Source organism: Cygnus olor, chromosome Z, assembly GCF_009769625.2.
Source record: "Cygnus olor isolate bCygOlo1 chromosome Z, bCygOlo1.pri.v2, whole genome shotgun sequence".
Classification (NCBI taxonomy): domain Eukaryota; kingdom Metazoa; phylum Chordata; class Aves; order Anseriformes; family Anatidae; genus Cygnus; species Cygnus olor.
In genome coordinates, this window is record NC_049198.1 from 11,786,639 (window position 1) to 11,802,607 (window position 15,969).

Here is a 15,969-nt window from a genome sequence, read left to right on the forward strand (position 1 = left end):
CCATCAAAAGCATCTGTCTGGCTCACTATTGGCTGCTCCTGATGCCACCAACCTGCTGTGATGACTTCTGCAACTCCTAGATCCTTGCTGACTTTATGAAATGGATCTTTCATTCAGTCTTAATGCAACCACCACTTGCTGCCAGGGCTGTTCACATCTCTCCTATTGGACTTGGACTATTACAAGTAAATAACCTATGTGTCTTCTGTTTAAATGGGAGCACTATCATGTACAAAGTGTGCTGGAAGTTAAGGAGACGTTTTTTCAATGATGTTCCTTATCCTCAGCCCCACAGGTACAGCCACAAGTTTAGCAGCTGTCACTCCCCTGATGACTTTCTGAAATTTCAAAGTACTTCTCCAGTTTGAAGTACTAAGGCTGATTGACTGGTTGGTTATTAATGGTGATGTTACATATAACCTGCTGAAGAAAGTCTCCTTCGGATGCAAGGGAGCCTGACCAGCTAAACCAGGTGCTCAGCACAATTACAAACACTCCTACTGCCAGCACTTTAAAATCCCTGGGTTATCTAACCCTTCTTAGAGCTAGTCTAGGTCACAGAGCAGTAGAAACGCCTGTGACCTTGTGTTATTGGTACTTCGTGCATTGTCAACACCTGTACAGTAACATCAGCTCTGCAGCAACAGGCGCAGGGAGGAAAGCAGAGTAGGCACTTTCATTAGACATTCTGCCTGTCCTCCTTGCACTTCCAGCAATATAGCATATTTAATGTACTCAGAGCTATGCAAGTTTACATTAGCTTCAATTTGACCTCTGAAGTTGTTGAGACTGGCAGTAATGGATTTTGCCTACTGAGGACAACAGTAACTGCTGGCACCATGTTGCTGCTTCCAGAGAAATACAACAAACTTACTTTGCCACCTGTATGATTAAGATCAGCATTCTGGTAAATTAAAAAGAACATCTAACCTGATTAGCTTTTTGGGACAATGTCTGTCTTTCTCCCAGAACTAGCTTTGAAAACCTCTGCATTAGATTACAGCCAAGCACTAAAAAGAGATTTCAGAATGGCTGTAACACTTCATCCTCATTATCTACCTAATTAAGTATGTTCAGTTTTTAAGATACAGAATGATCTTCTAACAGCAAGGTAAGTTCAGAGTAAAAGGAAGTTTTGCCTGTATAAAATCTCTCTCTCAAATTTACCAGCAAAAAAAAAAAAATTTCTCCAATTACAAACGTCCTGAAAATGTTGTAATTTGTTCAGGAGAAACAGTCGAGCCCATACTCAACCCCCCCATTTTGTTGCAGGTGAATAAAACCATCATAAAATTCTACTAGCTCATTATCCTGAATCTGCTATCAAGCTCATTAGTGAGTTTGATAAAAAAAAAAAAAATGAAATAGGAGAAAGAAGGCAGTGGAGTTTTTAAAAATGAAAGTTTTGGAAGTTTTGAAAAACTTGTCCAACTTCAATTTTATTGACATCTGAAATGGAAATATTTGTTGTGCATTTGTTTTCATGATTATCAGTTACACTTTCTTATCTCAGTATACACAACAAAACTGCCTGTTTGTGAGGTTAAACAAAAGCAAATCTCACTATATCAGAACAAAACAATTTAAAAATTTCACATGACTCAAAACCTTTTTCTTCCTCCCAAAAGATGTATCTTGGTGCATTTTTAGGTTTCATGTAGAATTAGACTGCTCAATATGTTGGGGCTCCAATGGAACGTGAAGTTGGGAAGCACCTGCAGATACCAGCAACATAATCTAAAGAAAGCTAAGAAGCGCGAGGTCCTTCCACAGATTAAAAAGTAGGACAGAGCACAAAAAACAAATGCTCCCAATTAATACTAGCATATATTGCAGAATCTGTTCTAGTATATTTAGACAAATTTACTTTTTTGCAGTCATTAACTTGACCACCTCACATTCTGCAGTTCATCAGCTGTCAATGAAATAACTGCACAATATTTAATTAACACTTGAAGGGTGCACAGATATTCTAGTGTTAATATGAGCTTCAGACTAATACTAGAAATAAAAGGCTTGCATGCTGCTGCAAAAAATGACAGAGATATGAATGTAAAAGAGATATAAATGTAAAAATTATAAAAAAGTTTCTTTTTATCCCTGTAGACATGACACAGAGCCTTCCCCAATCTGTTTCACAGCAGTAATGAGTATTCCATAGAATTCTGTGCATGCAAACACGCTCTGTTCTGTGGTACCAAGCAAGCCAAAACCTCAGAAACATCTCACACACAGCACTTGTTGAGGTCATCAGCAAACAGTGCAGCTTTTTTTTCCTCTTGTGAAGACTCGTTAAAAAATAAGGAAAAAAAAAAACAGATCATTGGTCTTCTCTATTGATTATGATAGGTCATTTTGAAAAAATAAAAAACAGAAAACAAACATTTAATGCTACAGGTGACATGAATTTACCTCAGTCCAGTTGCTCACTGTCCAGTCAGATGGGCACAAGACATCCCTGTTGCATGACAGATGGGTCTTTGGTTTAAGTAGGTGCTGGCATTCTGTGACAGCCAATGCCTGCTCATCAGATCCCACTGTCTGGATGCAAAGTACAGTTCGTTTCTTCTGTCCTGTTGGGCCACATGTTGTCGAACATTTCTGCCATTCTCCTGCCCACCATCTGAAAAATGAGGGATACGAAACATTACAGAAAATAATCCATAACCAGCACATTAAAGATACTCCTTCACATCTAGACTGAGTAACTGCTAGGGAGCTTAGTTATTTTTTTACTCTATCGTATTATCTGCTTATTGTTACCTTAATAATACAGAAAGAGTTAACAAATCGGAATCACCAGAGGGTGTGTAATTACAACAGCTAGGTGGAAAAGACCACCACACATGTCTATGCAGCCAGTGTTGCAGGAGTGTTCAAACTGGCATTGGCACTGAACTCCCTCCACAAGGGCAAGCAGCAAGGCAATAACATCAGAAGACCAGAAGCTATGTTGCTTGCAGTCAGAGCTATGCTACTTGCACCCCTGCAGGATGAGTGCCCAGCAGTGCTATATCTCTGGGCCTAGCTGGGTGGTCTGTACTACAGCGGCCTTTTCTGTACTTTTTTCATTCAAAAGTAAAAACAAGCCCGTTCTGTGTCTCTCTCCTGACTACAGATGGTCTTCCATAGCATACTGTGTAACGCTTTACCAAATGAAAATTAAATATTTCATCTCAGAGCAGTGTTTTCCAGTGCAGCTTAGAGTACCCTAGGCAAGAACACAGTCCCAAGCTGCTATATAGGCAACTTAGCTCAGCTGTGAACTCCAGACTAAAAATGCTCCTTAGACACTGTAAATTGCTCCTGAGTTTTGAAGTCATGCCAAAGCCTTACACACACACACCCCACCAGGGACACATATTTTATTATGTATTTTGCTTTTACAGAAATATGAATTTCCCTATAGAAATATGCGTTTCTAGACAAAAAAGCAAAAAAAATGTTTTGGGCTTAAACCCAAAATTACCGTCTTTTTTTCCTCCCCTCCTTTTTAGGCCAATGAACTTAGAGCAAAATAAACCCGTTCTGATAAACACATCAAAGTTCCATGGCAGGTTTTATTGCTGTTTTTAGCATTCATCTGGATCTGTCACAATCTTCTTGCTTTCTCTTCCATCTTACTGCATTTCTGGCTTCTTTGGTTTCTGGCTTCTTCAGTGTCCCTCTCCCCTTTCGACTTTCATTCTCTGTTTCCCAATTAATTTATTCTTCAATTGTTAATGAGCTGTCACTCATTTGGAAGGCACTGATAGGCACTGATATCTACTCACAATCATCCAAAAAAAAAAAAAAAAGGCTCAGAGCAATCAAGCTACACACACAGCTCATTTGTGCAACCATCTGGTCTCCTTTGGGGTACCTACACCTTCCTTCTCTTTACTTATGAATATATATTGCATTTCCTTTTAAATTACACTATAAGCCCTTTGGGGCATGCGGTAGAATGGTAACCCACAGCCACAGCCCTGTATGAGGCCTCTGGACATTGCTGTAATAAAAAGAATAAATTAATTCTCTCCTTCTGCCTTTCTTTGGAGTGTTTCTTGCTCTTTCAGGTTTCTACAAATAACAAAGGAAAGCTAACAACCGGTTAAAAAGAAAAACAAAGTGCACCTCTGACGTATGTGGCACAAAAGAAGAGAAAAAGATATTATCATAACCTTAATCAAGTCATTTCAGGGTTGTTTTCATCTCTTGCATCTTCTCTCCAATTCTTTTTATCATCTCTAGTATCTTGTAAACAGCTGATGCTTTGGCACAAATGCAATCTGAAGTATGTGAATTGCCCTATTAATTTTAATGGAACCAGATCACATATTTCAAGTTACAAACATGCTAAGCTGACACCGCCTCCCTCACTATTTTCATGTGGCTCTGAGTGAGGGCTCAGCAGTTTGCAGGTTTAAGTACTGAACTCTTAGCACTAAATTATCAGTTTCCTACAGAAACTATCTTCACCAGCAGTAATGGTAAATTATTAACAAGCTAGCAAACGCAAAACATTTTTTAAAAAGTCACTGAAGAAAATAAATTCTCTGAGGTTAGGAAATCCCAGAATTAAGATTGTATCCTATTGCATCTTCATGGACTACTTTTAATCATGTAACTTTTTCCATTGAACCCTTCCTCATGCAATGTAGGTAGCAGATGGTACTGATGAGTCAATTAGTTAATTAACCAGCACCTTGTTCACCACACACAATTCAGAAAACTTGCTTTTATTAAAAGCTTATTCTCATCAGTAACTGGAGATCCCAACAGTGCATTTTTCTTATTTCCATTCTGGTGCATATGCACCTGTCTTAAACACTCAGTGTTGTGGTTTAACCCAGCCGGCAGCTAAGCACCACACAGCCGTTCGCTCACCCTCCCCCCTCCCTCTCTGGGATGGGGGAGAGAAATGGGAAAGTGAAGCCTGTGAGTTGAGATAAAGACAGTTTATTAAGACAGGAAAATAATAATAATAATAATGATAATAGTACTACTACTAATAATGTGTACGAAATAAGTGATGCACAATGCAATTGCTCACTACCCACTGACCGATGCCCAGCCTATCCCCGAGCAGCCGGCCCCCCCACCCCGGCTAGCCACCCCTATATATTGTTCAGCATGACGTCTGATGGTATGGAATACCCCTTTGGCCAGTTTGGGTCAGCTGTCCTGGGTCTGTCCCCTCCCAGCTCCTGCTGCATCCCTAGCCTGCTCGCTAGCAGGACAGAGCGAGAAGCTGAAAAGTCCTTGGCTTGGTGTAAGCACTGCTCTGCAACAATTAAAACATCAGCATGTTATCAGCACTCTTCTCATCCTAATCCAAAACATAGCACCCTGCCAGCTACTAGGAGGAAAATTAACTCTGTCCTACCTGAAACCAGGACACTCAGTCATGAGAAACTTAACATGGAGACACAGCCTGGCTCTTCATGGTCCCCACTGAAGACTTCTGAACTGCAGTGTCCCAGCAGAAGGCGAAGACAGGCAAAGCAAGGAGGGAAGAACATTTACCATCTACTTGTCTGTTCTATTACAGGGTGCTCCAAAGCAGGTCCTGGACTGCACATAAGGGTGCAGCACCTGAGTGACAAAACACCAGTCATCTAGGAGCTTCTGCTGTCTCCACACTGCAGAGCCATCACCGAAACTGGAGGTGGCTGATGAGCACACAGCCAGAATTGACACAGCAATCTGAGATCCACACATCCAACTTCTAAATTGAGATGACCAAGCTGTCAGTCCTCCCAGCTGTAAGCTAGAGAGTGGAGGGCACTGCCAGACAGACTTAGCTTTGGGCAGGTTATAAGCAAGCCTTTTTTTTTTTTTCCTCAATCACATGCACAGAGATGCCTGGCAAAGAAAAGGATATGGGGAAGAAAACTAGTAGGTAGCTGTGCTGATTGTGGTGGGACAAGTTGGTAGAAACTGAAGCCTGATGGGAGTCTGTCTAATACTCGTTCCTACTACAGCAAACGAGTGGCTCTTCAATATTAATGCATCACCTTGTTCCTACAAAGTGACAGGACTGTCTTATCTCCATAGGCAGACATGGCACAGAAAGATTGTGTTCACAAACAAATGAAGTGTATGATTTGGGTAACTAATTTGTGTGAGCACAAATTTTCCTGAGGCTCTCAAATTAGAGAGCAGCCTGTACGATGAAAGCATAACTTCAGTAGATTTTCCACTGCAGTTGTGAGTGCTCAGCTCTTCTACAGTCCAGCTAGCAGCACCCAATCATGCATCCAGAAAATGAAGAGCATACACATAAGAATTTTTGAAAATTATGCGACTTGCCTGTCATAACAACAATTTTGGGACAGAGGTAGGGACAAAATCTGATTTTCCCAGGGGGCATTCAGCTGCCTGGAATGAGACTTCTCTTTTTCCTATCATACTGAGCTTTCAAGGTTTGTAATAATTAAGGCAGAGCCCAACAACCCCGTCTGTCTATGCCTAGATGATGTATGCTGAATGAGGATCCTGTTGGGATTTTGGGACCTAAGTTTGCTATATTCATCCTATGGGGCTCAATATTCCTGCCCTCTCACTATTTCTTTAAAGAAAGACGGTCTTCTTTCACTACACATACTTGTACAACACCAGGCAGAGCACGTATCAACAAGGCACTGTTGTTTGGTCTAAGTATTATAATAGAAACAAAACTTTATGTTCTTATTACACTGTTGAAGTTTACTAAACAATTTAGAAGCAGGACAATACAATAAAATTGTAAGGAAGCAGATAAATTTGGATATTGCAGGAGATCCCAAGTCCTTTGAAAATATCCTATTTACAGTTCCTCTGTTTAAGGGGGTAATCATGTTAAAATCGCTTCAGGCAATTTTCTGTACGGGCAGGGTAAAACTTCTACTCAGAGCACAAGTAGTTAAAATTGCTCTCTTTTTCTTCATGTAGTATCTGTTGATTTTTATCATGAACACCTATGGAGCAAAATCCATGCCTATCCAAGAAACATATAACTGGAAACCTCATTCCATAGCGCAGTATGGAAAACGTATACATTCACGCCACGGTCACTCCTGCTGAGGAGCATCACTGAAGTTTCACATGAGCAGCTGTATCATGTTTGAACTCTCAACTATTCAACCATATTTATTTTGTTCTTAGTCAACACATGGCACACATGTATTGCTACATTTAAAATATTTGCATTGCCCCAGATTTTTTTAGTAGGAAGCATGGGGAAGAAACAAAACAAGAACAATATTAAGACTTGGACTTTGCAGAAGCCTGTCATTAAACAGTTTATAATTAACTTCCTGAAATGGATTGATGAGATAAGACCTGGTTTGTGCAAGTTACAAACATTAATGTTATTCTTTGCCTGTAGCTACCATTTGATACATTATCTAATTTTGAGCTAGTGACCTAGTAGATAGGTGCATGGTAGCCTGTTTTCCATCCACGGGATTCAGCAGATCATAGGAGGGTTGTGCAAGACAGCATCCTTGTTTCAGACAGGATGTTCCCACAAAGAAACTGATTTGCTATTGGGAAACATGATATCATCCAGCAGTTCCAGTCTTGTGGTTACAGCTCCAACCAAAGGTTCCCAGTAGTGCCATTTTTAATGACACTGTCCTCAGCTCTCGTACAGAATTGAGCCACCTCTCACTACAAAACACCTGTCCTTTGGCAGTTTCACACGAACTCTCAGTTGTGCTAATAGTGCTGTACAGGACACCTTTCTCTAACATTCAGATTTTCTTTACAACCACCAAACCACAGTATCTTGTGTGCTTGAAGTGCCTACTTGCTTTTCAGACAGAGATGTCTGAAGGTGAAGGGCCTAGAGAACAAGTCTTATGAGAAGCGGCTGAGGGAGCTGGGGTTGTTTGGCCTGGAGAAAAGGAGGCTTAGGGAGACCTTATCACTCTCTACAGCTACCTCAAAGGAGGTTGTATCAGGGTGGGGTTGGTCTCTTCTCCCAAGCAACAGGCGATGAGACAAGACAAAATGGCCTCAAGTTGAAGCAGGGGACATTTAGGTTCAATATTAGGAAAATTTTCTTCACTGAAAGCATTGGTGAAGGTTGTAAAGCATTGGAACAGGCTGCCCAGGGAAGCAGTTGAGTCACCATCCCTGGAAGTATTCAACATACATGTAGATGCAGTGCTTAGGAACATGCTTTAGTGGTAGACTTGGCAGTGCTAGGTTAAGGGTTGGACTTGATGATCTTAGAGGTCTTTTCCAACCGAAATGATTCTATGATTCTACATGTAACTACCTGTCTGGGTTAGAGATAACACACATGTCATGGAAAAGTAATATCAGCTAAACCCCATGCTGGGACCACAGCCTGGATCAGAGACCAAATCTACAAAATAAGTGGCCTGGGAAGGGTGAATAGGAACTCACTATTCACTGTCAGCACTTCTATTAAAAGAACTAGTGGCGACCAAAAGAAGCTGGTAAGAGCCACATTCAAAATAAATAAAATGTATGGTTCTTCACACAGTGGGCATAAAAAATGTGGAACTTCTTGCAAAGGAAGATGTATATGAAAGACGTTTCACAGTTGCAGAGGGAGGCTGAATTACTGCGGAGAGAAAGCATACATTGCTCTGGAAATGCATCGAATTAAAAACAGTTGGAAACTCTAAGAGTATTAGAATGAGAGATAATTTATGCTTGCCTTTTCCGCTCCTCCTTAGGCATGTAGTTATGGCCCTGCTGGAAACCAGAATAGGGGCTTACTTAGATGGTCACACAACTACAGTCATTCTTCTGTTAAGATAAAAATACATATGGAAATTGACTCTAGAAGTATATATTGTCTGGGTTCCCTGCACTGAGAATTGAAAATTGTCAAGTATTTTTTGCAGTCCTCAGAAGGATAATTACTCCTTTTCTCTGCAGAGCAGAATGAGCTTGAGAATCATCACTCCGACTGGCAGCATACGAGAGCTTTTCTGACTAGTTCACACTTAATGTAATTCCACGATCTGCCTTATAATGGACAAGTTCTGCTCCCTCACTTTCAAGAACAGGCCTGAATAATGCAACCACTTAGAGCAAATGGAGTAACTTGAGCACATTTGAAACTTTGGAATAAATACAACGGTTAATACATGTAGTAAATACAAAGCTCCCCCACACGTGGGAAGGCTCAGGTCTTAAGTAGTCAACTACTTAATAAGTTTGATCTATTGTCAGTTGATTTCCTAGCAATCTATACAGAACTATGAAATGCTGACAGTTTATGCTTTTAACAGTTATTTATAGAGGCTGCAACCGTAAAGATATAATTCCCAAAGGAGACATCATACTTTCTTGTGAAGATACTTGGAAATGACTAATAAAACCAACAGCCACACAATTTATGTTAAAACCTCATGAAAATTGCTGCTGATACAGATAACATGGTATACCTTAAGGAAATCATTGCAATGACTTGGATTTGATCCTGAATTAACTAGAATTACTAGGTAAAGACTGATATACCACTGTGGACATCATGATAAAGGATTTCCAAAGAAAATGAAAGACAAAAGCAAGATGTTCCAGTATCCAAAGCACAAAACTAAAACCAATATTGACTGTAGCAACAAGAACGGGGGCTGTACTGTCATGTCCCTGCACCACTGATACCTTCCAGCAAGTCTGTGCCTATTTTACAGCCACAGGCTGCTGTCACCTGGAATGTTTGCTGTGGTTAATCTTCCTTACCCTGCTCCCTAAAATCATAGAACGGAAAAAAGAGAGATGAAAAAGATCATTAAAATAATGCTATGGGAATAGAAAAAATGATTCCCATGTGAACACAGAATGAAGAAAGCTGCACTTCCCTGGAAAGAAAAAATAAGAAGGGATACAATAGAAAAGATGTCACATTATAAGTGTTATAAAGAAGGTATGGTAATTAGAGTTATGAAAAAGTGCGCATTTCCAATCATCCTTCCTCACAAAAAGGACAAAGGAATATAAAAAAAATACTGAAAAACAGCATCAAAAGGCTTAAAAATCTGCTCTGCAAGTTGAGTTTTGGAACATGCAATGATACAGTATTACTTGAGCTAAGACAGAATTTTTAAAATAAAAACTTACATGGCTTGCATGCACACCTGCATCTAAACTAAATGAAAAGATGACAGATAGCATTCTCTGCCTTTCACAGCAGACTGCTCAGCAACTTGCACTGGAAACTTTGCAGAGCAGCACACTCCTAATTTAATTATTACTGGGTTTCTGACACCTTGCTTTGAAATACTTAGGAGCGGTCACCGTGGCAGGCTGCAGATGTCACATTAATCTGGTATTAGAACCAACATATCCTTTTGAATGACTCTGAAACAAGATTACAAGGGCCCTCCCAGTATCTGGTACCTGGGCGGACAGTCCTTCTCATAGCATTTCTTCTGTCGTCCATTTGGCTGTGTTGCTGGGTCGCAGAAGGAGTTTTTGATCGCTCCGCTTCCCTTTCGCATGCAGTGGGCAATCTGGCGCCGCACCCCTGGAAGAGAAAGACAAAAAAAAGGAAAAGTAATCCCTGTAGGCTGGGGACAAACTGCAGAAGTTCTCTAGCATGGCGAGTACACAATGATTGCACTTCATCTTAGAATACAGGAACAGCTGTGTGACTTCTTCTGGAGTAAAATTCAGTTCTGCTGAATGCCTGGGCTAAGTCAGGTATAAGTATACTTTAATCAAGTTGACAAAGTGTCATGCATGGGTCTTTTGAATCAGTAGCTGAAACAACACACTAGAAAGCACTTTCCCTGATCTCAATTAAATTGCCAGTCTCCAAAAGGGCTCCTATATCCTGAAATCAGGCACAGCAAAGATGCAACATGGTAGCACCAGGCTGTTTGCAGCAAGGGAATTTTGGTGATCTTTACTTTGTACTTCTGGAATGAGCAATTAAGCAGAAGACAAACCAGAGCATTTCCCCAAAAAATACGTGATTGCTAATGCTGAATTCTGCTTTTTAAAAGTTCTGATACAAATGACCTAAAATGATGATGTCACAACACAAAGGAGAAAATCTGTTTTTTAAATAACTAATACTCAGCACTGATGATAAGAGGCAAATTACAGCAGTGGAAAGAACAGAGATATTCCATACATACAACTAAGATTATTTACTAATAGTTCCACTCACTAAAACTCCTGCTCATTTAAGGGAAAGAAACATGAACCAAAATATTGCATCAATCCTAGTGTGAACCTAAAGAAAACTACTTACCGGAGGCCTGCCTTCCACAGAATTTTACTATAATTTGAGGTAGATTCTGTGCTGCAAACCCAAACAAATCCCAAGGACTAATAAGACTGAAGAAACCTTTTTTATTCATTGCTATTAAACTAATTTTGCTATTAATTCGCAACAATTAATATGCAGATGCTAAGTCACTCTCTCTGTGACTTTTATCCCTCTCCTGGGAAGGAATGGGCCTAGTAACACTATTACGATAGTGTCAGGGAAGCATTACATTATTTTGCAGTATTTTTAGGAATCAAGCTTCTCCTTCTCTCATACCTCCTAATAACCAGCATGGGAATCTATCTGGAAGACAAGAACAGCAAGCTATACATAATAATGCTTGGGAAATATGAAAATATCCTTCTATGCAGCATATACTTCTGTTCCTCTATACAGTATCCCCATATATGACCATGAACGTGTATGTCATAAAAATTCATGCTAGCATTATTACTACTTTGATTTAAATAATTTCACAGCATTCAAAAAACTTTAAATAAAACAAAAAAAAAGAAAAAAAAAAGAAAGAAAAAAAGAAACAGACTACCAAATGTAATACTAGGAAATCCAAAGCCAGCAATAGAGGTAATTTTTGGTGGGAGAACTGAGCATGGAGTGCAGATATGAAGGGGAACTTATAGCCAAATATTACTGAAAAAGACCTCCACAAGACAGAAGAAAATTAAAAACTTTCTATGCATATTTGGGTCATTCCTTCCATGAATTAGATGGAAACCTTTATCCCCTTTGGATAGCGCTCCAGGATATCAGGTCTGCAACACTGAAGAAATGCTATAGCTTCTTGAGTTACTTTCAGACTTGTGGCTGGGATGTACACAACAATTACCAAAGCCAGCGTGGGATTTGATGTTGAGCCTCCTATAGTCATATACAAGGGTTGATTTTCTAGAACATGGATTTGTTTCACCTAAAAGGGAGAATGAGAGGGACTGCAGCCCTGCCCTTCCATTAATACTCTTTTTGCTGAAGCACTCGAGCTCCGGGGTATGTGATGTGGCAGTAGCTGCATGACAGCACAGCCTCTCTGACGGCAGCACAGACATGGCTCTCCTTTTCCTAGGGGACTCCAAGCAGCAGAATGCTTTTTAGTTCAGTGCAGGACTCCCAAGCAGCAAGGGCCTGTTTTATGCTACGGAAAATGTAACTGGAATAGTAAGCTGCCTTTCTGTTAGTTGTAAACAAAGCAGTTCACAGAAATACATTTCTGTTCCTTTCAAAATCATATGATATGTTGCTCTTACAAATGTAAATAAGCTACAGAAGAATTCTTTTGCTCTGGTAATTTTTTAGTGTCATTTCAGCTGCTATAATTCACTTTAAAACCACTATAAACCTTCGCAGAAGTATTGTTCAGAGTCTGTACATTTCCATAAAACATTTGCTGATCACTGGCATCAATAAACAAATTTATTCACTTTTTTATACACATTTTTTATTATGAAAGTTACATGAATTTGCACTGTAGTTTGAAAATCTGGAAAGTTCTGGGGTAGATGCATATGTTTAAAGAAATCATTAATTCTTTTTTTTTTCCTCATGATGGTGTACAGTTCAGTTCTAAAGCTGAAAGGAATTCTATATACACATATAGATGCATATATATTTTCTTGAAAGCTGTCATCTTAAAAATATGATACTGTTTCAATTTAGCTCAGATACGTTGAAAGAAAGAAGGAACCTTGTGTGCAATTTTACTGTGTTTTTCAAGGTCCTTAGCTGGTAATGAAAATAAGATAGAAAAATAAAGTTGAGCTGGGTGAATGGTTCACAAAATTACCTTGAACCTGCCTAAACAAAAATTTTATGCATCCCAAGCCTCATTTTTCTATTGAATGTTCAAGTCTTGCTTTCAGCTATACTATTCCTCTTTGCTTTTCCCTATGTCACCCTAAAATGTGATTACCCCTTCTGTGATTAGAGAGAGTAAAATATATATAGGTATACATATAATGACATAATGAAACACAGCTGGGTATTTCATCTTGAGAAAGTTGAACTAGAAAACAGTGCAACAATAGAAAACTAGTTACCTCACACTGACCCTGGTTTACCAACTTTCATACAGGCCTTAATTTCAATTAAATCTGCTCAGAGACCACTTCTACCTCTCTGTGCCACTTCAACCCTAATACAGAAGAATTTTTTAGACAGAAGATAGAAATTTGACCCACTCAGCTCCCAGTTTCTCACTTAGTTTGGAAAGAAAAAAAAAAAAAAAAGCACCAGTTTGAAATCATTTGGGTCTGGATGTGTTTTGAAAGAGATTAGAAACCTGTTGGCTGAACAGCCCCACCACGGCAGGTGGCTTGGAACCAGATGATCTTTTAAGGTCCCTTCCAACCCAAGCTATTCTATGATGCTTAGTTGGGGTGAAGTTAAGGCTGAGAATGACAGAATCAAAGGTCCTGCACCTCCAGAAGCAGATATAGAAAGTGTGTGTGCAAAAGAGCATATTTGATAGCAAAATTCACTAGTTTTAACATTAAATTATCACTGTTGTACATCAAATACTCTGCAAGGAATTCACTTTGGTATTTGAATGAATGACATTCAGTGAATGCACAAAGCGCTCATACAATACAAAAGCCAGCCTTTACATTCTTGGTGTTATAAAACTTAGACCTGTAATCATGAAGTAAAACACAGTGACTGTTGTTTTTTTTAATCTCAATGCTACAAGTTTAGTAGTACATTTCAGTTCAGGAACACCTGGAGGTAATTTAGCAAAACAACCACGATAACAGTTGTAAAGGATTTAGAGGGCACACAACAATTAACCCCCAAACAAATCTTACAGTCAAGTCCTCTGCAAAGCTTTGAAAATTTGCCAATCACTGCTGTTATCTACGGAGAAGTACATTTCTGAAGTTGCCTAATACTCTCCCTTTGTTGCAGCTGTGCTGTGTTTTTTGCTTCTTGTTACATTCAATGCCACTCAAAGCTAGTTCTAAAAAACATCACTATGGCCTTTTGACAAGGATAAAGGAATTTAACTTGTAATTTCTAATTGACCATTATGTAAAGACAGCATAATGGCTAGAAAGCATAATGGGTCTAGAAAAATACTCAGTGAGACATTCAAATTAATCTTCCTATAAAAAAAGCTTAAGGGCTTTACACGCTACCTGGCTGGACAGCTGACTCTGGAGGGACAACCCTCTTGGCTAGAGGTCTGCTGTGCACAATTCAAGTTTGACAGTGGAAGAGCTTGTAGGACGCCTTCCATAATGCAGACTTCCTGACTGCAAAGCAATTCCTTTCTTTTGCCTAAAGCAAATGGCAATCAGAGATTCCAACTACCCTGCAGAGAGGACAGAGCAAAGCTTATGATTTTTATTGTATATTATCCCCCTAAGAGTTTGTCATGAATGGATTGCAATGTAATTACCAAACTATTTTCTACATGACAAATGGATATTGTTCATTGCCAAGTGTTCTCCTTTTCCCTGCACACAGTGTTAGGTATCTTTTGCATAGAAAATATTCACAGAATCATAGAACAGGTTGGGTTGGAAGGGACCTTAAAGACCACCTAATTCCAACACCCTGGCATGGGTTGGGACACCTCCCACCAGATCAGGTTGCCCAAAGCCCCATCCAGCCTGGCCTTGAGCACTGCCAGGGATGGGGCACCCTCAGCCTCTCTGACCAGCCTGTGCTAGGGCCTCACCACCCTCAGAGTGAAGAATTTCCTCCTCACATCTTATCTACACCTACCCTCTTTTACTTTAAAGCCAATCCCCCCTGTCCTGTCACTCTACTCCCTGACAAAGTGTCCCTCCACAGCTTTCCTGTAACAAGGGACTTCACCTGACTGCCAGGATTTTTCAAATGTGATGGAGAGAGGCTTGGCAACTCCGTAAGCCAGTCCATCAGGACCCTGGGACGCAGGTCATCGGGCCCCATAAACTTGTACATGTTCAGTTTCATCAGGTGGTCTCCAACCTGCTCTTCACTTACACTGGGAGGAACTTTGTTCCCCCAGCCCTCACCTACAGGTTCAGGGACTGGAGAGACGTGGGAAGCCTGACTGCCAGTGAAGGCTAAGGCAAAGAACTTGCTGAGTACCTCAGCCTTCTCCATGTCTGTTGTTACCAGCTCTCCCTTCTCGTTTTGCAGAGGGGGTAACACTCTCCTTGGCCTTTGTTTTCTGGCCAATGTACCTACAGAACCCCTTCTTGCTGTTCTTTGCATCCCTTGCCAAGCTCAGTTTCATCAGTGCCTTGGCTTTCCTGATCCCACCCCTGAACAACTGGACAGCATCCCTGTACTCTTCCCAGGCCACATGTCCCTGCTTCCATTGCCTGTGCACACCTCAGTTTTACCAGCAGGTCCTTGCCCCGCCATCCAATTTTTCTGCCCTCCCTGCTCACTTTCTTACACAAGGGGATGGAGAGTTCTTGTGGTCAAAGAAAAACATCCTTGAAGAGTTGCTAGCTCTGTTCACCTCCTTTGTCCCAAAGGACATTGATTTTTCAGACTACATTTTTTCCCTATTAAATGATGTTATTGTGGGCTGGTCAGACTCACTCTCTCTTTGAGACTATAAAAGACAGGGGCATGTGAAAGAGATGCTGGAAAACATAAGCACATTTACTTCTTCTCTTTCACAGCTTCAATGGAATTGGGGAAGGATATGGACCAGGGCACAGCAATGTACGTGGTGCTATCCTGAGGCCAAGAGCCTTTTAGGAAATGTTTATAAGGAGCTGCTCTGGGGTCAT

The 15,969-nt window shown here is 40.3% G+C and overlaps 1 protein-coding gene across 4 annotated transcripts in view; it reads right to left on the bottom strand.

Annotated features, from left to right (window-relative positions):
- The window catches only part of ADAMTS12 (ADAM metallopeptidase with thrombospondin type 1 motif 12), a 167,861-nt gene that overhangs the window by 17,755 nt on the left and 134,137 nt on the right, over nt 1-15,969 (bottom strand). For all 4 annotated transcript variants that reach the window (XM_040542130.1, XM_040542132.1, XM_040542131.1 and 1 more), the window contains 2 exons: nt 10,348-10,474; nt 2,413-2,623 (listed from right to left, as the gene is read on the bottom strand). In XM_040542130.1, the coding sequence (XP_040398064.1) occupies nt 2,413-2,623; nt 10,348-10,474 (338 nt within the window). The remainder of the gene's footprint in view (nt 1-2,412; nt 2,624-10,347; nt 10,475-15,969) is intronic.